The sequence below is a fragment of the Thunnus maccoyii genome, chromosome 14, assembly GCF_910596095.1.
Source record: "Thunnus maccoyii chromosome 14, fThuMac1.1, whole genome shotgun sequence".
NCBI lineage: Eukaryota > Metazoa > Chordata > Actinopteri > Scombriformes > Scombridae > Thunnus > Thunnus maccoyii.
Window position 1 is genome coordinate 27,716,965 of NC_056546.1, and position 20,801 is coordinate 27,737,765.

Consider the following 20,801-nt stretch of genomic DNA (forward strand, 5'->3'; position numbering starts at 1 on the left):
GTCCTTTCACTCAGATCTGAATGTTCAGCAGCTGTTGTCCATCTCTAAAATGATAGATGCAGTGATGCAGTTTAATTCTGAATCTATAAAACATAATTGATCAATACACTAGTTAGTGTGAGATACATAACCTGAAATGTGATGTTTTGAATACAATTCACATGAATAATAATGAATAATCAGTAGTTTTAAAATCCTTGATTTTTTCAGTGGAGGCTTGTTCTTTACTGTCTGATGATCTAAATGTGTTTTTCCACCCTGACAAAAGCACTCATCTCTCATCTAAATGTCAACATAATTTGTGTAATCAACCTTTTTTATTATTATTATTATTACACACCTTTATTACTTTCATGCTTGAGGTTGTATCAGCTGTTGTTGAGCTCACAAACATGATCTAACAGGTTAAACTAGTTTGCTAATATATAAATTGTTTAGATTTAATAGTCATTGGAATATGGTTGATGTAAACTGTGAAGACGTTTAATGTCAGAAATAACTCAATATACCTCCAACTACAAAATGTACCAACGTTAGACTAAATGAACAAATAATGTCAGTTATGTCACAAGTTAGTAAATCTCTGGTTTGAAACTAACTTACAGAACAGTCCGGAGCAGTTTGCATAAAGACCTTTGGACCAAAAACTTAAAGGACTCAACACAACCTGAATTGATTCGTGCAAAATATTTATTTGATATAACAGTCATCAAAAAAACATCTTAAGAAAAGCAACACAGGTTGTTTTAAGTCAAAATCAACACTTAAATACTGATTTGAATGTAGCTTCAACATGCTACTGAAACAGATGTGCATGTTGGCCAGCAGGCAGCCAATCACAGTCAATTCATTTCCTAATTGAATTTATTCTGTACAGTCTGTGTACATAACTGTCAGAAATGTAAACAAGTGAATGCTAGTGTTCTAATAGACAAACTTGTGTTACGTTGTAGTCAGCGGGGTAAAATAAAAGTTTAGAATATAGCAGTAGAGCAGATTAGTTGTTGGGTTTGTGGGAAAAACAAACACAGCAGATGAACTCAGTCTTCCACACATCTGCCTGAGCAGGATGACTCTCTTCTTAAAGCCTAGAAGTGGCAGGACATTCACAAGGTCCACATAAAAGCCCTTAAAACGTCTCAAAGTATTAAAAGTGTGCAGTAATGAGAGTACATTGAAACAAGCCTTATTATCACTTTACATCAATGTGCCGAACTCAAGGTAATGATTTGATGAAGTAGTCTTTCTTGTCTCTGTCCTTTTTCTCCCTTCAGTGGCTGCGAGCGCTGCCCTCCAGCAGGCAGAGCTTCAACATTGTTTTTGGAGAGTGTCCTTACTGCAGCAAGGTACGCCCACACCTCACCGTCTGACTGACAGCTGCCTTCACACAGCTCCATAAAGGCCTTTGCTGAAGAGTCAATAGATATTCAACACACTTAATTAGCATGGCTCTATACATCACGTAGCCTTCTCTGTTCTGAAAGGCTGCCGAGTGCGTTTCACAACAATGTGCTACATTCAGTCACTTTTACTGAAGCTTCTCCTTCTGTCATAAAGGAGCGAGAAAAGTATGTGATACTGAATGTCTGAGAATGCGGCATGGCATTGATTTGAAAATAAAACATTTGAGTTTTATGTGTGCATATGATTTGAAGTGTATTTGGTAGTCCTTCATGTGAGTACAGCTACAGCCCAGTCAGAAATGAGAGCCCACTTCATTCTTTTTTTTATAAAGTGACCCTTCACACTGCATATAACTATAAAGAACATCTCACAAACTGAGGATTCTTCTATATTTCAGCCCATTACTGTGAGAATGGCGACCCAGAAGTCCTGAGAAGTGGCTTTATGAGCCTGTCAGCTCCATCTCAACTTTGGGGAAACGGCTTAGAAAGAAAGAAAGAAAGAACTACAACCGGAGAAGACGAGAGCCACGTGCCCTGTCCTTGAGCAAGACACGGATCCATTACCTGCCCACACGCATGCACACACACACACACACACACGCTGAATCCAAACGCCCGGACTTGCCGTACTAGCAGACTTGACGTGATGACAGTGAACACGTCACGGTACATACAACTGAAGTCTGCAGGTCGCAGGGTGGACGTTCGGATTCAGCCACACGCTGCTTATGTCAAGGAAAGCACAGCAGCAAAGAACAGGAAGGCCCCCACAAAAACAAACCAGTACACCAGTCCGCTCCTCTGTGTGGGAGCAGCCTCCCGTCCTGGTCCTGTGAGAACAGGCACTTCGCTGTAGTGTGCTCCGTGTATGACCCGCCTTTCATCCCATCTTTCCCAGCAGTCCGTGCGTGTCGGTTGACAGTTTGCGGACTTTCGCCTTTGCGGATGAAGCTGTTTGACTTCCTGTCTCACTGAGGACACGATGAGGTCGTCTATAATCCTGGAGGTCCTTTTGGAATTTGTTTTCTGTTAAAGAGGTAATTCATGTGTTTGCTGTTTTAGAACTGTATGTGTTTGTGAATCATTTCAATGAAACTTGTGTAGTTCTTTGTAACATTCCTGTGAACTTGAGTCACAAGTCTGAAGGTTTTGTATCATTTTTTTACAGCAGCTTACTGACAATAAAATACTTGTTTTGGAGCCTTTTGTGTAACAAACATCTATAACTGGTTCAAACTAAACTAAAGAAAATATGAATGTAGTTTTACACAGCAAGTTAATAACCGTCATATATCAGGTGTCTCGGCCTCACACCTGTTTAGACTGAGCTCTGGGTCCTATTGGAGGGCCTCTGAGATAGCATTCAGCAATGGGTTTGGGTCTGGTCTCCTCCTCTTCGTCCTCATCCTCATCCTCATCCCAGCTATCATCTTCTTCATACGTCTGCACAGACTTCGGCCTCAGTGATCTTCTGATTCCCTCTTCCTTCTATAAGTAAACAGCAAAGAAAATTCAGATTAACATGTTTTCTAGTCAGATGGGTTTCATTAGACTATATGATGATCATCTCTTGCTGAAGAAGAATGCAGCTACTTTCAAAATATTACAAATGAAAAGACTGTAGTATAGTGTTTAGTAGTGCCTTCTAGTATGTTAGTGAAAAGTGATGAAAGCAGCTCATAGAACACTAAACACTGCGTTGTTTCAGGGCTTCCCTGTTGTGCCTGAGGTTTAGCGACGGGTGGTCCTCTTATGTAGCGAGATGCCACAGGTTTAGGCTTCGTCTCCTCTTCATCATCACCACCATCATCATCACCGTCATCCACCTCTGTGGCTGCAGCCTTGGCTTTGGAGGGCCCTCTGGCTCGTCCTGCTTTCTGTTGACAGATAATTGGTGGGTGATTTGTTGCAGGGGTCAGTTTATAGAGACAAACATCTACAGCTGCTTTGTCTTTTTTAAACTTTAGCATAAAAGATCTTCCAAGAATAAGCGGGAATGTTCATATAGCAACTTTAGTTTCATGTGTCACCAGTTTCTATTAAATTCAACTTTTATCATCCATAAAATCATAATATATTGAGACAACACTGGTGGCAAATGATTGGGTGAACATGCCCGTTGAATGGCCTTTATCTCTGCTGACATTTACTCTCCTCACTAAACCGCCGGTAAATGGCCACTTCTGTTTAACTAGGGATCAAACTGGCCAGCACTTTAGCATGGAAATTAAATGACACAAGGAGAGGAGAGCAAATCAGGAGCATAATTGGAGACACCCTGTGCTGTGTAAAGTGTGTGTCATCAACTTCTTCAAATTGGGCCATTGAGAGGGCGCTCGCTGGGCCCGAGGGGTCAAGAAGTGATTCAGGGGAATTTGAGGAGAATGACAGTCCTCCTCCAGCTGTGGACCTGCCCACCTCTGGCTGACATGCTCACCTAGGAGGAGGAGGGGGGGGAGAAAGAGTGGAGGGGAGCAGGGACTGTCACGTTTCTACACTCGGGTTAAGAGACTCAACACAGGAAACTGCATTCAATGCTGGTCACACAGACTCCTAACATATTTCATGTAAAACACCCCCTACAGACTATATTTCTGCTGTGTTAAGCTATTTACCTGCGTTCAAACTGCCTGAATATTCACTTTAAACCCAGTGTATTCATGATTACAGGATAGAGAAGTAATACTTGTTGTATCTGCTACTGTCTGACACTACATATTGTCAGGTCACATCATTTCACTCAAACTTACCATAAATTCTCAGCTGCTGGGGGTCAGACGTGACCTTGGCGGCAGAGAGATCCAGCTCTTTATTTAGAACAGACTTGTAATAGAATCAGGCCTTTACTTCTAATTTCTCCCCATTAATGCAAGCCCAACACTTCCTCTAGAATAGGGGACAGTGTTGACGGTAGCTTGACATCGATCAGTAGTACGGCGAGTATAACATGACGCTGATGTGGTGACTGTGAGTTATTTGAGAGCTGACCGTTATTCACATACCTGGTTTTATATGAGAAGTTACAGTGTTGCTCTATCTAAACACTGTGTGCTTCATTAACCGCCAAACTAAGTTGAAAAGTTGATTTCACATATTCTAAGGCACACAAGAAGAAGTGACGTCTTTCATGTTTCTGTCAGTGGCAACAACCTTGTGTTTGGAATGAATCAAATATTAATTTAGCTCAAATAGTGAGAGTCACTGATACAATCTTGTCATGTTCTCACCTTGCCTTTGGCGGGAGGATCTGGCACCTTGGTAGTCGACTCTCCTGCAGATCCTTGAGGCGTGGAGAAGTCGAGTTTTCCCTTTCCTCCGCTGGCCAACAGGTACTTCAAATGCTGGTAGTCTGGCTGCTGTTGGTGGCCAAGAGAATTTACATAGAGGAGGAATGCAGCCACTTCATCTGAGGACAGGAACACAGTGAATGTCAAACAAAGAAGTCCAAATGTTGAATCTCAAGTATATGGAAGAAAACACGGGATCGAGCCTGATCAATCAAGCTGTTGGTAAGAGTGTGTGCTCTGTTGTCAGTATAGTTTACTAACTGTGACATCCTATTTTAGACTGGCTTCAAGCTTCAGTTCTGGTGCATCCTCAGTATGAAATCACTTCTGTGAGACATGAGTCATGCAGCAGCAAAGGCAGGGTGCAACTGAAGGTCTCACAGTCCAGATAATGCACTGCCTGGCGATGGGTCCCCCCCCACAGAAAGAAGATTAGACATGCGCACAGCTATGGATATGCATTGTGTGTATGTGTGTAAGTGTCATACACAGCCAGCCTCCATGCATCACACGCTGGCCAGACGATGTGTATGACACATACTGCAGGAGAACTTGTATCTCTCTCTCACACACACACACACACACACACACACACACAGTTGATGCATACCCTGGCTCTTATCTGTGGCGGGCAGCTGGGCTTTGTCAGCAGAGGAGCACCCGGTCCCAACCATACATCACACACTAAAGCCCTCACACAGGTGTGACCTCTCCTTATAAAGAGGAGAGATAAAACACGACAAACTTTGAAAGGCATGTCAATGGGACAGCTGTTTAATTGGTACAAAGTTATTCTGGAGCTGCAGGTAACTGAGGGAGAGATGGAGGCTTTTACTCTGGGTGGAGCAGAGTGAGGATTTGATCTTCATGTAGTCTGGAGCGTTGTTTAGCCTCAGTGTTTAACCACTGCACTGACACAGCAGGGGTACCGACACGGGGCTACGGTGAAAATAGACAGAAGCAGCGAAGTTGAACCTGGCTCAACGTAATGTAACGTCAGTGGACAATGTGAGTGCAGGATTGTAATGTTTAGGATGGAGGAGACTGTTGATAACTTTACAGAGTTGTAAAATCCTTCTTCATGCAGTGTTTTGGCATCTAATAAGCCTTAAAACTCATGGATGTATTATATCAGGTGATCACAGTGTCATAAATTCTCACGAGAGGGGTGACAGACTACAAACTGGGCGCTGACCAATCAAAGTTTGCTGTCTTTCACAACTTGTGTGATATAAATGGGGTATCAGTTTTATGAATGACCATGGAGCCGGTCATTGCAACTCAGTGAAATGTGATATGTTGAATATACATTTCCTGATTTTGTTACAGTGCCCCTAAATCACAAAAAAATGTAGCCCAACTGTCAAAACTCAGTTGACAGTTGAGTTTGATTCATTACAGCAGCAGAAGACATTTAGGGCACAGTATAACCTTCTACAAACAGCGTGTGACTCAGTTTGTGTTCAAAAGCTCTCTACACTTTGGGGTAATCAGCCTGTATGATTTGAATTGTTTTAATTTCAGCTGCCAGCTGGATACATCACACAAATTAGCAAAAGAAAAACATGAGAAATAGAAAAAAACAAAACAATGAAATGATAAAATGTTCCAGAAAGTTGAATTTCTGGAACATTTTATCATTTCATTGTTTTTTTCGTAACTGGAAATCTATTTTAAAATATCTCGTCTTAGTCCATTAGTCCTGTCTTTGGCCTTTATGCTGATCTCCATTAAAAGAGCAGATGATTAGAGACAGATTATTTCTCTTTCCTCTACAGGCTCATTGCCTTATTTCCAAATTCTCAGTTTAACCTAAGAAGTGTAAATGATGTCTTGAAACCTGAAGATGCCCTGCAGCAGTGTCTTACCTGTGCTGGCTCCCCTCACTGACAGCTGCTGGACTGAGCCTGGCAGATTATCCATCAGTCTAAGGAGGAAGACGAGATAAAACAGCGAAGGAGTGAGGACAGAAACAGTATGAGAGCAACCATTATTTAGGAGCAGATAGTGGGTGGGCAAAAGACCATAGCAACAATAAGTTAATGAGGAAGGAAATGAATCTGAGACATTTGATGGGCCTCAAGGATTCTGAAACTGGTGGAGCAACAGACAGGACGCAGGCAAATCATTTATGATCATTTTTTTAAGTATTTCTAAGAGAAAATAAAACATAGTGATCTAGTGGTTGTGCTATCTCACAACTCAAAGAAGGAAAATGATACTTTATTACTTTATTAATGTCTAGCTGTCACATTGGTAACCTAAACAGTAGTCACATCCTGCAATCAATGCAGCTTGACCAATCACAATTGACAGCCCTGCCAGTACCTTCCCAAAAATACCTGAAATTTGGATGGTATACCCTAAACAGTGCTGAAGTTTAGTTCCTCACAGCAGAAGGAGAACAGTGGAAGCAAAAGCAGGACCTATGACGATGACTATATGTTACGTTATGGCAAGTTCCTGCAGTGGAAACCGGGACTTCCTACCTGGCCTTGGCCTCCTGGACTTGAGTTGGGTTCTTGAGAACATTGTCCCAAGGAAGAGACCCACATAACCAGTGGAGAAGACAGAAACCCAAAATCTGGAGGTCACCACGTCTCGATGGAGCTATGTTAAGACAGAGAAAGATGAGATGATTTTTAAAATTATAGGGGTAAACACATACGTTTCTTCGCTTCTACAAAATCATTAAAAATATTAATTAACATTTATTTACATGCTGCTTGTCATCCCTGACTCACATCATACCATAAGATAAGCTTATGAAAGCTTTCACATTTGCTGGTCTAAACACTCTGCATTTTGTCCTTCCCTGGGGAAAAAAAACCATGTCACAAAGTTAAAAAAAAATAATAAATCAGCAGTACAAAATTAAATAGCAGTCTCAGACTGATAACAAACAGTCACTATATACTACTTTTAAAACAGCAGAACTTTCCCCAGAAGACTCAAGGTTGGACACAAATACCGCCGGTAGTTTTGTCAAGTTAAAGTAGGTGTGTGATTCATGAAGAGGAATAAATCAAAAAACCTTGCAGCACAGATACTGAGTCACTTCAGACTGTGAGCGAGATGGAGCCTGATGAAGATGAAAACTTGTAAAAGCACAACCCCTGCTTTTGATTTAGAGGCCGTTTGTCTGAACTCAGCCAAGACACAACGACAGTGAAGAGTACACACTGTAGGATATTCTGAAGATGATTGTGGAGGTGCAGTTTTTGTTCCCAGGTGGGTCTGGACCCCCTCACAAAGAGAGCAGACAGAGTTATTTGGTTGTTTCCTCTTACAGTGGTCTATTTCATGAAACCAGATACCAGTGGTATCTTTTATTTCCCCTGTAGACAGGTAGTAAAACATAAATGTCTGAGGCCTAATTACTACCACATGTTACAGAAGTCAACAGTGGTGTACTGTTGACCCCTTTCATACCTGTGTATGAGCGTGATAAACACTGACAGTCTGCTCTACCAACCAACCAGAGCCTGCAGCCATTTTCATGTCTGAACTTGGAAGACAGAGAAATCTGTACTAAAACTACATGGCACTATTCAATAGTTACAGAAATATTTCAGTCCACAAGTATTGGGCCAATCGCCCAATAGACCAACCAACTACCAATGCCATCCCTAGAGCCACTGCACTAGCGTGTCTTAAGACAAGTGGGAAAGTGTCTTTGCCATGTATTTACAAAGGAAAGCAAATGCAGTGTCCTCCTTAATGAGTGATATCTCTGCTGTTCAAAGGATCAGGTGAGGACAAAGCTTTAAGCAGCACTCAGAAGAACTAAAGTGCTCAAAATGTGTTTTACAAATCCTTCACGGTTTTTGATAATTAAGAGCACTGTAATTAGCTTTGTATCTGTACTGTAACTGTCTCTGTCTTCTGAGGGTACAAATGGTTTCCAGAATTCATAACCAAAACACTTCAGCACTCCATGGACAGAATTTAGTGTGAAGATATTTTATAAAAATTGAAGACAAATCACATGCAAGATACCAGTGTGATTTCTCACAAATTGAAGGACAAGTCAAGAGTGTGTTTGCATCTTATTGTGTGTGTGTGTATAAATATATGTGTGTTTGCATGGGTCTACATTAATGTGTGAGGTCTATCAATACTTGTAGACCAAGTCCATCCAGAGGGGTCGAGCCCGGGGAGTTTTAGCAGCTCAATAGTGTAACGGCCGCCACACGTCTCTGGAGAAATTACCTATCGACTGGCTCCATCAGAGGGGAGAAATCTCCTCCCTGAGCCATGGCCGGCATTGATCCACCCCTAGCAACAGTCTGGTCTGAAGAGGAAGCGTGGTCACTGCCGCACAGGACAAGATTACACGGAATGGGAGGGCAGTAATCTGATTACATGAGAACAAAATTTGTAGTTGATGGAATTGTATTTGAAAATTTGAATTAGGTCATCGTAGCTGGGTTGGGTCTTCGACGTGGGTGCGCAACGTCAAGACGGAGGGACTTTTTGATGAGTAGAGTTCAGATGATGAAAGGAAATCGCTACGAGGAAACAGATGTTGAGTGTTGTGCCTGAATAAAATAGTGTAGGGTTAGCTGGAACACTAAACTGCTTGGACCCAGCAGGGAGGCTAAACGATCGATGAGGATGATCAGAGTAGGAGAGGTAGTTAAAGATGTTGACAGTGACTGTATAGGAAGGGCCTTGAGAAGAGTGATGTTAGCTGATGTCCTTACAATTTCGAGAGTATGAATATGTGGGGTGTGTAAGGAGATTTTGTGAGAAATTTTTAATTGCTTAAAAAGAGATTAAATGCGTTTGAAATGTGCCATTTATATACAATTTAATTATCTCCCCAATGCTTTTAAAAAGGTATAAAAAAAAAAAGTCAGTGTCATGCCACAGCTCTCTCTTAACTGGGAGCTAATGTGAACTGCATCATAAACTTGTGTGCTGGCTCTTAAGAAAATACTGATAAAAGACCTGACATTGACATTTTTTACCTTACTGAGCAACAGTCACAGAAAAGACAAGAAGTACTGGTTTAGTTGATTAGTTGAAATTACATTCATTTTGATCCAAAGTCAGAAGTTGAAATATTTAGGTATGTTTTCATGGACACAAAGGATTAAAAACCTTGAACAACACCAAACTTTATGGCAAATAACTAAATGATTTTGTCTACTTCAGACAGACAGACTGTCTCCTCTGTTGCTCTTCATGAGGTGCCTAACTATTTTTTTCTGGAGTGCAAATGAAAGTTAGGCACAATGATTGCAGGTTTTACATGTATTGTATCATAGTAGAAGACAACTGAGGTTGACAACTTCTACGTTTCCCGTAACGTTGACCCATGAGAGCACAGAGCGCTCTTCTGTGCATAGCAGTAAACACTGCAAAGCAAAAGAGAAATCATCTTTTATTTCAGTCAAGTGAACCTGTAACCATCTTCAGGTCAGGAACATCACAGCAAATTCATCACACCAGTGGGTGCTACGTCACCTTCTGCACACATGTATGCTGCTCACTCACACAACGCCCCGTGACGAAGAATAGTTCCAGGTTCACTTTTTCATAAAACCGTGATCACACACAGTACCAATGACAAAATTTTTGTCATTGGTACTGTCAGGTGGAACAGTGAAGTCGGTCTCTGCCACCGTACCAATCAGCTTTGTGTGTCACGCGAGTTGAAAAGATGGCGAGCTATGTGTAGTCTGCCATGTCTTTTGGCCAATACATGAAGATATTATTGCCTAATCTGATCATCTGATCTGACCAGTGATCATTTCAAAAACAAAAATATCGTGTAGTCTGATCCCTGCATTAGAAAATAACAGAAATAAAATTAACTTGACTGAACTATTGGATCCCTGTTCAGAGGGAGCAAAGCATAGAAATTTCACCAGTAAAACTAGTGTTGACTGATCACTTTCATTGTCACTTTTTTAACCAAACAGGTATGCACAAACCTGCAATGAAAACAACATAAAGTGTCATCTTTAACACAAAATATCCAACTGTCATTGTCTGTCACACTTCATCTCAAAAACTCTGATATAAGAGTTAGGTCTGTTTGCCCTTGTGGGTGTAAAGTATGTAAGTCAGCATTACAGTGTGGCTTCCTATTGTTGTAAATAATTATACAGCACTTCATTGCTACTGAGAGGCAACTGAAGGAGAATAAAGATGAAAAATACATGTGCTACTGACACTGGAAAAAGTGTTTCAACTCCCAGAGCACCATAATAGATTAACAATTAAAAAGATCAACAACTACATTAAGCGCTGCTGCCCTCTGTGCTTGCTCTGGGCACGTTATCACAGCTCATAATAGTGTTTTGTGTGTCTGCTCTTCTGTATTTAATGTATCTTATATATAATGTTTAAGGAATGACACAGGACAATGCAGAGAGATATGCGCGTGTGCACGCATACACACACACACACACACACACACACACACACACACTTAAACACTCTCGAGGGGAGCTAGGACATGCTTGGAAAATGTACCCGCACATACACAATACATAAATACAAAACACCCACATTTATAAACACACACACACACATTCTCTACATGCTTTAGACAGGGAGGTGAGGCGTGATGGTGTTGTTAATTATCTCCTATTGTTATTCAGATTCCCTAAAGCGTGCTGCAGTGTCACACTCTTAACCCTTCTGCTTCACAGTCTTGTTGTTTGGAGACGGTCTTCTGTCCGCTGGACGCCCACCGAATAGTGGTAATTACACCGTTTAGCTCCTGGTTCAAAGGCCTGCCACTTGCGAGCTGCGTTCACCAAACCTCACCATGGCAACCTGTCAACATCTTTGCAAGGGGTTGGTTCCATCGGGTCAGGGAAGGACAGTTAAGGGTCTAGTCCTTGGTCATAATCTCCTACTTTACCACTTGTCTATTTTAATTAGGTATTAAAGATGACAACAGCCGGAAAGCAGATAGATAAATTAAGAATATGAAGGAGAGGGCTGTCTACAATGTTGATAGATAGATCAGTGTTTGAAAAACAAAAATACAATCATTACCTCTGCCAGGCTTCCAGTCATCTTGTAGCTCCAATGAGAGAATTTCAAATGTACTGTGGTGTTCATGTAGAATAGCATATACCAACACCTTTACAGCTCACCTTTCTCCTGTTCTTTCCCTCCCTCCTTCTTTCAAAATGATATTAAAAAAATTGACATGATTTCCATTTGATAGTTATTGCTGACAGGACGTTTTTTGGTCCCTCTTTTATGTATCGATCACGTTGATAGAAACACTGTTGTGGCGATTAGGCAGTCTGAGCCGTGCTAACTCACAATATCGAACTGGTGGGTAGTGGAGTTGGCCGGCATAGAGCTCAGAGAGGTTATCTGTGGCTCGGGTCTCGCTCTAACCAAACATCAAAGCCCTTAATTAATGGGGGATGAATACACGATGCAGGTTATGACTTCAGCTAATTAGGGAATTGTTAAACAGAGACGGTGCCGGGGGAATTCAGCAGGGGCCGTGGATGGAGAATCAATGGTCAATGAAGAGAGGGAGCATGTAGGCAATTTGCCAGTTAATGTGTTCCCAATATCAGCCGAGGAAGGCGGCAGGTGACGGAGGAGAAACTGTTTTACATGTATTGACGAACAATGACTGCAAACTCAAAGGACGGAGCTTATAGTAGAGTTTATATGAATACTGTAAAATACCAAAATAGTGGCAACTGTGGGCTCTTTAAGACAACAATCTGTTAGGGTAACACCTTGTTCTTGACACACTAACCCCACTGACTACAAGAAAAAAAAAAAAATCACTAAACGCAGCACTTCAAAATCAAACCCGCTGTCAATCAAGCACTTCCTGGTTTGTGTTGATTGGTTGGTTTGGTTTGGATGTTTAGAAATGAGCTGCTCGCATTTGAAACCATTGATTGAAAGACCTGTTAACATAACTACTGTTGCAAAAGTCAAGAGTGAAGTGAACTTTTGAAGCTCAGCTTTGAAGCCAATATGTCCCTGAAGTTAAAAGTATGACAATTTGAACACCCACAACTACATGACAACAAGCAAACTCCCCGATGACGATTGTGTTATATGTTCAAATGCTCCAGAGCAGCAACTAAACAGACCTTGAGGGGAGATTGTTTTGTCAAGACCCACTGAATTGTTTTTCAGCTGCCTAGTATGGCTAGTAGGATTTCACATAAGTGATTTCACATAATTTTGTACACATTCTGAAAAAAAACAACTTTGCTGTTTGTTGCTTCTAACAGAGTGACACTATCATGAAACCTTCATTTATGTGGGATGTAACTAACTGTTATCTTAAGCTGACAATAATTTCCCCTCTGGTAAGTACCTGAAAGAGTCTTGTTGCAGTTATTTCAGTTCCTTGTCATTTCTTATATGTTAACTTCATGTTTAAGTCAATAATAACTATAATCTGAACCTTAGCTGAACAATACATAAGCAAAGACTTCCTTGAGTGCCTTGACATGTGGAAAATGGTCAAGGATTCAATTTGCACAGGGCTGTTGTATAAGATTTAAAAGAAGCCACTTTATACAGCGAAGTCCTTACAAGTTCTTGACATTGCCGATGGAGAGAATGTCTACTAACAACAGTATTACCCATATTACCTTTATAAAACGTCATGACTGGAGGAAAGCATGACCTGACCCAGCAGATCCACTCACCTCAGAGAAAGGCCTCTGCAAATGCCATGGTAACCATGGTAGCAATCTAGATCATCCAGTGCCATTTAGTTAGGCTGTCCACTGACAGATTTGTGGGTGATACTTTTCAAGATTTTTATCTGTTTGACAACAGTGCATTTTACCAGACAGAACAGCAAACAGACTCCTTGAGCACAAGGTGAACAGTCTCCAATCACTCTGGGGAGAATTCCTTCACTCCACTGCCTGTCAAGCTTTCTGCACATTTTGCAGCACTTGATGTTATACAAATCATGTCTGATATTTATTGAGCAGCTAATCAACGCATGTGAATTATTGTTAAAATCTAATCTAACTCCCATAATACTAACCCTTTGTTGGAGACACTGTAGTGATATATTGATAAACCAGAAAGGCCAACATTCATACATACATACATCTGGACTTGTTTTCTCTTATGATCATGTCCTTATCTGTACTGGAAAGCTTACCAACTCCTTTATGGGCATCAAGGCTGGTGTACTCGATGGTTCCATCGTGGCCTTTCTTGGGGTTTTCCTTGTACTCTTTGTGGACTCCATCAGGACAGTATCTGTAGGACAGCCCATAGTCTGCAAGGTAGACCTACAGTACACAACAGAACACACACATGCATTACTAATTGCAAAGTCAAACAAAATAAAAGTCTGTATTGATCTCGTCTTTTCAGAGATATATAATCCTCATGAAACAAATGGCTCTGATCCTCCATTCTGATTGGCTGAGTAACATTTGAAGACATTGCATTAGTACAATGGTGTGTTACCACAATATACAGCAATAAGCAGCTGACCAGTGCTTGGTTGTGATTTCAGAGCAGTACTGTTCTGTACACACTGATTGGTGTGCACTTCCAGGGTAAATAGTGGAGAGGACTGACCTGGTCAGGGTCTCTGTAACCCAGCATGAGGTTGGCAGCTTTTATGTCTGCATGGACATACTCGTTCTCATGGATATACTCGAGAACATCCACCTGGCCACAAACACACACAGATACGCATTATGGTATGTTCTGTTAAGATTAAGAGGAATCATTATGTGTCAAAGTGGCCTTTGATTCTGTATTTTCTATCAGAACTGCTGGAGCTCCTGCTTCACCCAGTTTCTTCAGAAGGCAACAATCAATGGACATAAAAAGACCAGAGAAGCCTTTTTTCATTAACATGATCTCACCAGTCCATGACCAAGCTGGAGCACAGTGGCCTTCTTAAGTCGACCTCCATTGCGCTCGCAGACTTTTTGGAGGTCACTGCCCAGTCGATCCATGGCCATAAAACGATACCTGAGTGGGAGAGGAAAAGGCTTTAGATGGCTTATAGAATACTATAAAGACTGGTTAAAACAAAGTAGAAGGTTTGAATAAGACATTTATCACACAGACGTTAAACCAACATTAAAAACAGATTTTAAACCACTACCTTGGTGGGTAGGATTATGTCAAAAGCTGGAACTACTGACTTATACGTAATGAAGGATGAAAGTGACATTAAATGGCTTATAAAGTTCAAGTTAGTAGGTATAAATTGTCCCTTGTGTTAAAAAAACACGAAAGTGGGCCACTGAAAACTAGCCTTGAACCTTTTGATTAGTAAGATCTGTTCTATAGTTATCTTCTACCTTATAGTTACAGTATGACCATCTCATATCATGTTATCCACCAAGTCATTGCAACAGCAATACCTGAGGTCATTATATTCAGCCAGCCCTGATCCCCAGTACACCGGGATCCCCAGGAAGTCCAGTTTCCTGCTTCTCATCCATTTTTGCACTGGAACAAGATTAGAGAAGGAATAATTATGTGAATGCTTGTGCACACATTGTTATTACTACACATGTGGGATTTGAAACTTCAGTGGCTGTATTGAGAAAGCAGAAACTCTGGTGCCTTCCAACACTTAGCGGTACTGAGTGATGGGAAAGTTTGGAAACTAGAAAAAACGTTTGATGTTACTTATTCCTACGATTTCAGAATCCCACAGTCTAACACATCTCCTTTTCCAAGAGAAGTCCAAACAAAAGCCCCTTAAAAGTAGGCAACTTTTCATAGTTGTTTTTTTTTGCAATTCTGATTTGTCCTTGTAAGTGTAATAACGCATGCATGCAAATATCAATCTTACGGCATTGAGGGTACAAACACACAACTGCAAACACACACACGGGCCCCAGACAAAGCAGTGGGCCTGGCTCGGGGCTTGATGGCGGCTGGCCTGACTGGCGCTCAACCAGGCTGGCAGGTGGTCAGGGGCTCAGCGGAGGCCCGGGCATCATTACGTGTGAGTGGCTTCCTCTCTCTTGCTCCTCTCCAAACGAAGGCGTTGGAGAGCTCAGACAAGCGCGGAGAGGGGGGCTAACTGCCACTGAGGTGCATGTTTGCTTTGGCTTATTATTAATTACTGTGCGGCAGGCAGCAAAGCCTCTGTGTCTGCGGCCACTTCATCAGTCAAACACACTCGTGCTCCAGCGAGCTGCCGCGACGCTGAACGGGTGGTGCTACTCACTGCTCTCTGGTTTGGCTGCCCTCTGGTAGAACTTGAGCTCGGAGAACAGGGGGCCATTCTCCTGGTACTCCTGCACATTCAAGCAAACAGTATTAACTATTTCATTATCACAGGTTAACACTGCACTAGGCTAATTATAAATAAACATTGCTGATGTAATGAGAGACAAATCACCTTGCATGCAAATGTAGGCCTGCTTACTTGTATATTTAATAGTTCTCTAGTAAGGGGCCATTAACAACTTTATAAACAAATTAGTTTTTTTATTACTTTCAGTAGCTCATAGTTATGTTAGAACATTAAAGATTAAAGATAGGTTTGGATTCTTCAAGTCTATCAGTGGGTATTGTTCAAAGTGACAGTATTTTTAGTACAAAATTTCATCTTTGTGATGAACCGGACTCTGTTACCTTTATGAGCTACAGCGGAGGGATAATAAGCCTCATATTAGCTTCAGCTGAACTTTATTAGGGCTGTAACTAATGATTATTTTTATGATGAATTAATCTGCTGATTATTTTATTGATGTATAAAATAAATATATATACAATGTCACTGGCATTTTTCACAATTTTAAATTAAAATTGTTAAAATTGTCTATTTGTCTGACAAACAGTCACAAACACTAAAGAAATTCAATTCACCAACATATATGACAAAGAAAAGCAACAAATTGTCACATTTGAGGAGCTGGAATCAAAGCATGTTTGGCATTTTGCACAAAAAATTACTGAAACAATTCATTGATTATCAAAATAGTTGCAGAAAAATGTTCTTTCAATCTAGTAATCAGTTAATCAACAATCTCAGCTCTATACTTAGTATGGCATTTTTGCATGGAACAAGGACTGTGGACTTTTGCCACTAGAAAAGGATTGCTTCATGGCCAGTCTAGAGAAGAGGAAATATTACAGCGAGCAACAGCTATAAATGACGATAAGTGGACAATAAAACCAAGAAACAAGCGAGTGTGCATTGGTGAAAATTCAGGATAGCATTTAGGAAAGTACAGTATATTTAGGATATGCATGTGGAGGAGCCTGAAGTACATGTCATAAAAAGTTCCATTTCACTTATTGGTCATTCAAGTGTTGACTTTTAACTGAATCACAGAATGTTTGTTTAAGTTCAAACCATTGACTTTAAAAAATATGGACATAGCCAGCATGACGTCACCCACTGGTTTCTGAAGAGTGGTGTTGAAGCTCAAAGTGGGCGGCTCCGGCCATCGCCATCTTGGCGGTACCTGACTCTACCCAACTCCCGGCTAATCCAAAATGGGCAAAGAGGTGGAGCTGAGGCAGGCCAAATGAAGCCTGGCTGCTGAAACAAGCCACCTTGAGGCTAGCGACCTGTCACTCAAAGCAGCCACGTCCTAATTAGCATAACTTTATGGCTTAATAAAATTTAAATGGGTGAGTTATAAGAAAATTCACCACCCATGCAGTTTTCATGAAGTGGAAATTAGCTATAGAGACCAAAACTGTGTTTGTACCAGGCTGTAAACATGTTTATTTCTGCTGTAAAGTTGGGTATTTTAACATGGGGGTCTATAGGGATTGACTCGCTTTTGGAGCCAGCCTTAAGTGGCCATTCAAGGAACTGCAGTTTTTGGCACTTCGGCATTGGCCTCATTTTTTTTTATATATACTAAAATTTCATAAAAAGTGATCATGTGTCCCTGAAGATGGATGGGCTGCCTGTGTGGAGCACATATGTACTCACCACTTTTATCACAAAGTCAGTGTTTGCTGCAACAGGTCTGTCCACGTCCTGGGAGGCTTAGAGATTACAGGACAAAAAAAGAAAAGATGAGACAAAATGCAGATACGTTATGTTAACTCTTTAAATTTACAAGGTGTATTGTGCACCTATGTATTTGTAAAATGATGGGAATCTTTGCTGATTGGAAAACAATGGTCTTCATAGATCAGAGCGTTCGGGAACTATTACACAGTACATGTCAAACGTTTAACTTCTAGTAGCAATCTGATCTGTTCAAACAGCTTTCACAACCAGGAGAAAAACAGATCAATCAGAGTAGTGTCTCCCTGAAACAATGTGTGTAACTGGCTCTGACAGAGAGTCTACCTGCCTACATGCATGCACATACTTGCAAAGTGTGAATGTACAGTGTCTGTGTGTGTGTGTGTGTGAGCAGGCATGTCATCAAACACAATGGGCTCATTACCAAGATAGATCAGTCCAAAGCCACCTTGACCAATGATTTTCCCCAGCCTCCATTTCTTCTTCTCAGTGTCGGTCAGTATGAAGCCATCTGGGAGTGGTTTGGGTAACGTGTTCTTTCTTTTTGGTGCCATGAAAACTAAGCAAGTTACAAAAAAACGTGTGTCAGACAATGTTAGAAAAACATTTTTTTAAATACTAGGGAAAGATTTAGGAGTGCAGCCAAACTTCTGAACAAAATGGTACACATCTGTAACAAAACATACATTAGATAAAAATGTATTTATATGTGAGCAAACCATTAATTAACTCTTACACTCTGTCTGATATGAAAACAAAAAATGTAAAACAGTAGGAAATCTGGCCTAGTTGGTTAAACACTGTCCTGTATTGTTATATTTACTGTTACCTACTGTTCAAAGTAAGGACAACAGTCACAAATCCCATTTACATACAGTAGGGTCCAAAAGACTGAGATCACTTTTTTCATTCAAGTGAATGGACTTTTTAACCCTACTGTGACGTGTTACGTGGCATCTTTAAAACTCTGGTACAAGATTTCTTACAAGAAATCTTACAGTACATAGAGTAGATAGCTGGTACCTGTTTGTGGGAAATATCGTCAGCTTCCTGTCCAGTGTGAAGGACAGCACTGTATTTTAGAAGCGACAGGACAAGCTAAGAGACTGTTGTAATTAATCGTAAAGTCACATCGATCTTAAATTACGAACTTTGAACAAGTAGGACAAGGACGACAGCCGAGATACCTGAACTGGTCAACCTAAAACAACCGACGAACGTTGGACATAATGACGTTGACTGACACTCGGCAGTTAATGATTTAAATAGCTTTTGTGAGTCATAGACAGCGTTTGGACATATAATACATCCATGGTTTGGACCAACAGGCACAGTAACATCTAGAGTCTAACTAGCGGCTAACTCAGCTAATCTACTGTAACAGCTAGTAGGAAGCAATTTAATGACACATACTAAAATAAGCACCGACCTCCGAAGGGAATCCACGCCGTACGTCGTCAGTTGGCCTTTTGGCGTAGAAATATATATCAATAAGTTGTCCTAATTAATTATTTGTGTGAGAATGTTTTCCTCAAATGTTTAGCCTACTACCATATACTGTTGTTCAATAGTCCCGGTGCTAAACAGAAACAAAAACCAAATCATTTCCTGAAAGTTGTCCCTCCCGCTACAGGACACAGCCAATGGCAAGCACGGAAAAGTTTTTCAACAACCAATAGCCAATAAAGAAGCAGTAGAGGCGGGGATATGCAGTATGACGCACTCTTAGTTAGGTTTCATGTATCGTTTCTTTGGTTTTGTGAAACCTAAGGCTTACACAGTTTAGGCCTAAATTTGACTGAAAAGTAAAACATTTTTATTATACAGACTGAAAAAATAAATAGACTAATAGATAGATTAAATATTCAAATAATATTTGAATTAATAAAAGATTAACTACATTTTACTACTCTTTATCATGAGCTCAGTCTAAGCTCAAACACTTCATCAACATGCACTTAAAGACAGTCTGTGAAGCAGCTGATAAAAGCAGCTCAGACAGAACAGACAGAATGGACATCAGACAGGGATTAATGTAATGGTGTGGAAATTCATGACATACCAGTTCATCATAATGCATATGAAAGCAATACTGGCAGAAGTAGGTAATTATACACCATTCTCAGGTCTCTATGTTATACATCATCAAAGCTGTTTTCTGATTAAATTTTACTTTTAATTTTCTCAATAGTGACCACTTGAAGAATTGCTCCTACCTGTTGTATATCCATGACTGCCTCTAAACAGAAAAAGTGAAAGATTTGTGCTGCAACTACTCAGAATGGCAGCAGCTATTTGATGCTTCCCCTGGAATTGAGAACTTAAAACTGGTAGAACTGCATAGTATATGTTAATTATGTGCATCCAGTTGTGTTTCCAAGGTTGTGCATGTTACACATATTCTAATACGGTGCTTGAATGAAGTTAGTGACTAATTTGAGTTTAATGTATATGTGAACACACCATTTATCACTGACCACCTCTGAGTTTCATATCCTTGGTATTTTTTTCTGGAAATGTTACGGTTTTAGTGACCTGAGGGGTGTTGGTGTTCTACAATTACAAAATAAAATATAATAAAACTTTGTTGAGTTTATTAACTGATTCCAGTGTTTTTAGGTTCAGCATATTTAAAATATGTTTACTTTTAACACCACAAAATAAATAAATAAATAAAATATTTTAAAAATCCAAATGATTAAAAAAGTACTTGGATTCATGAATGCAGTATTTCTGTAATCCTGGCTATGGCTTTGCTTTGAACGTGGCCTTAGTAATTCAAATGTGTCTATATGTCTGTTGAGATACAGTATATTTACATATGTGCATTTTTGTGCCAAGTGTGACGAGGGTATATGAGATTTGGCAGAACTCTTCTGGATTAAATAGAACTTTAAAACACCATGTGAGCTATTTATCAAGCTATAGTGGTGGTCATCCACTCATGGTTATACACAATACACAGGGTGCAACATGTGAATATTAGCACAGGGCCCAGAAGATCAGAACATACTGCACTCCGAAGGTGTCACTAGAGCGTCCTAAAAGCAAGCACCTGTGAAGAAAGATAACTGATAATTCACCTTTTATTCTCAAGTATCTTGCAACATATTAGAGTCCCCCTCCATTCCAAAAAATGTTTTTCTTCTTGTTCCCTCAGTTAGA

At 40.5% G+C, this 20,801-nt stretch overlaps 2 protein-coding genes across 5 annotated transcripts in view; one reads left to right on the forward strand and one right to left on the reverse strand.

Annotated features, from left to right (window-relative positions):
• fancl (FA complementation group L) overlaps nt 1-1,888 on the forward strand; it is a 28,674-nt gene extending 26,786 nt beyond the window's left edge. Inside the window, exons 13-14 of the mRNA XM_042433038.1 lie at nt 1,275-1,346; nt 1,802-1,888. Of these exons, the coding sequence (XP_042288972.1) occupies nt 1,275-1,346; nt 1,802-1,837 (108 nt within the window). The 3' untranslated portion in view covers nt 1,838-1,888. The remainder of the gene's footprint in view (nt 1-1,274; nt 1,347-1,801) is intronic.
• Nucleotides 671-19,254, reverse strand: vrk2 (VRK serine/threonine kinase 2). 4 transcript variants are annotated; one of them, XM_042433037.1, is made up of 14 exons: nt 19,066-19,254; nt 18,061-18,195; nt 17,595-17,650; nt 15,870-15,939; nt 15,052-15,139; nt 14,545-14,653; nt 14,252-14,344; nt 13,824-13,956; nt 7,183-7,303; nt 6,562-6,620; nt 4,634-4,812; nt 3,122-3,283; nt 2,721-2,894; nt 671-1,408 (listed from the first exon to the last, which is right to left on the reverse strand). In XM_042433037.1, exons 2-14 carry the CDS (start codon nt 18,188-18,190, stop codon nt 1,334-1,336), a joined length of 1,449 nt encoding a protein of 482 aa, XP_042288971.1. In that variant the 5' UTR covers nt 18,191-18,195; nt 19,066-19,254; the 3' UTR covers nt 671-1,333. The 4 variants fall into 4 exon arrangements, with proteins under 4 accessions (XP_042288971.1, XP_042288969.1, XP_042288968.1 ...); XM_042433035.1 differs by lacking the exon at nt 671-1,408 and adding an exon at nt 2,133-2,432 and having other exon boundaries at nt 19,050-19,248; XM_042433034.1 differs by lacking the exon at nt 671-1,408 and adding an exon at nt 2,133-2,432 and having other exon boundaries at nt 19,066-19,247.
• Nucleotides 19,255-20,801: the final 1,547 nt, after the last annotated feature.

Coding starts and splice junctions, on each gene's coding strand:
- vrk2 (XM_042433035.1), bottom strand. CDS start 18,190: ATGGCACCAAAAAGAAAGAACACGTTACCCAAACCACTCCCAGATGGC. Junction 13,957..14,251: donor GTTACAGAGACCCTGACCAG/GTCAGTCCTCTC, acceptor TGTGTACTGTAG/GTCTACCTTGCAGACTATGG. Junction 3,284..4,633: donor ATCCTCCCGCCAAAGGCAAG/GTGAGAACATGA, acceptor ATCTGTCAACAG/AAAGCAGGACGAGCCAGAGG.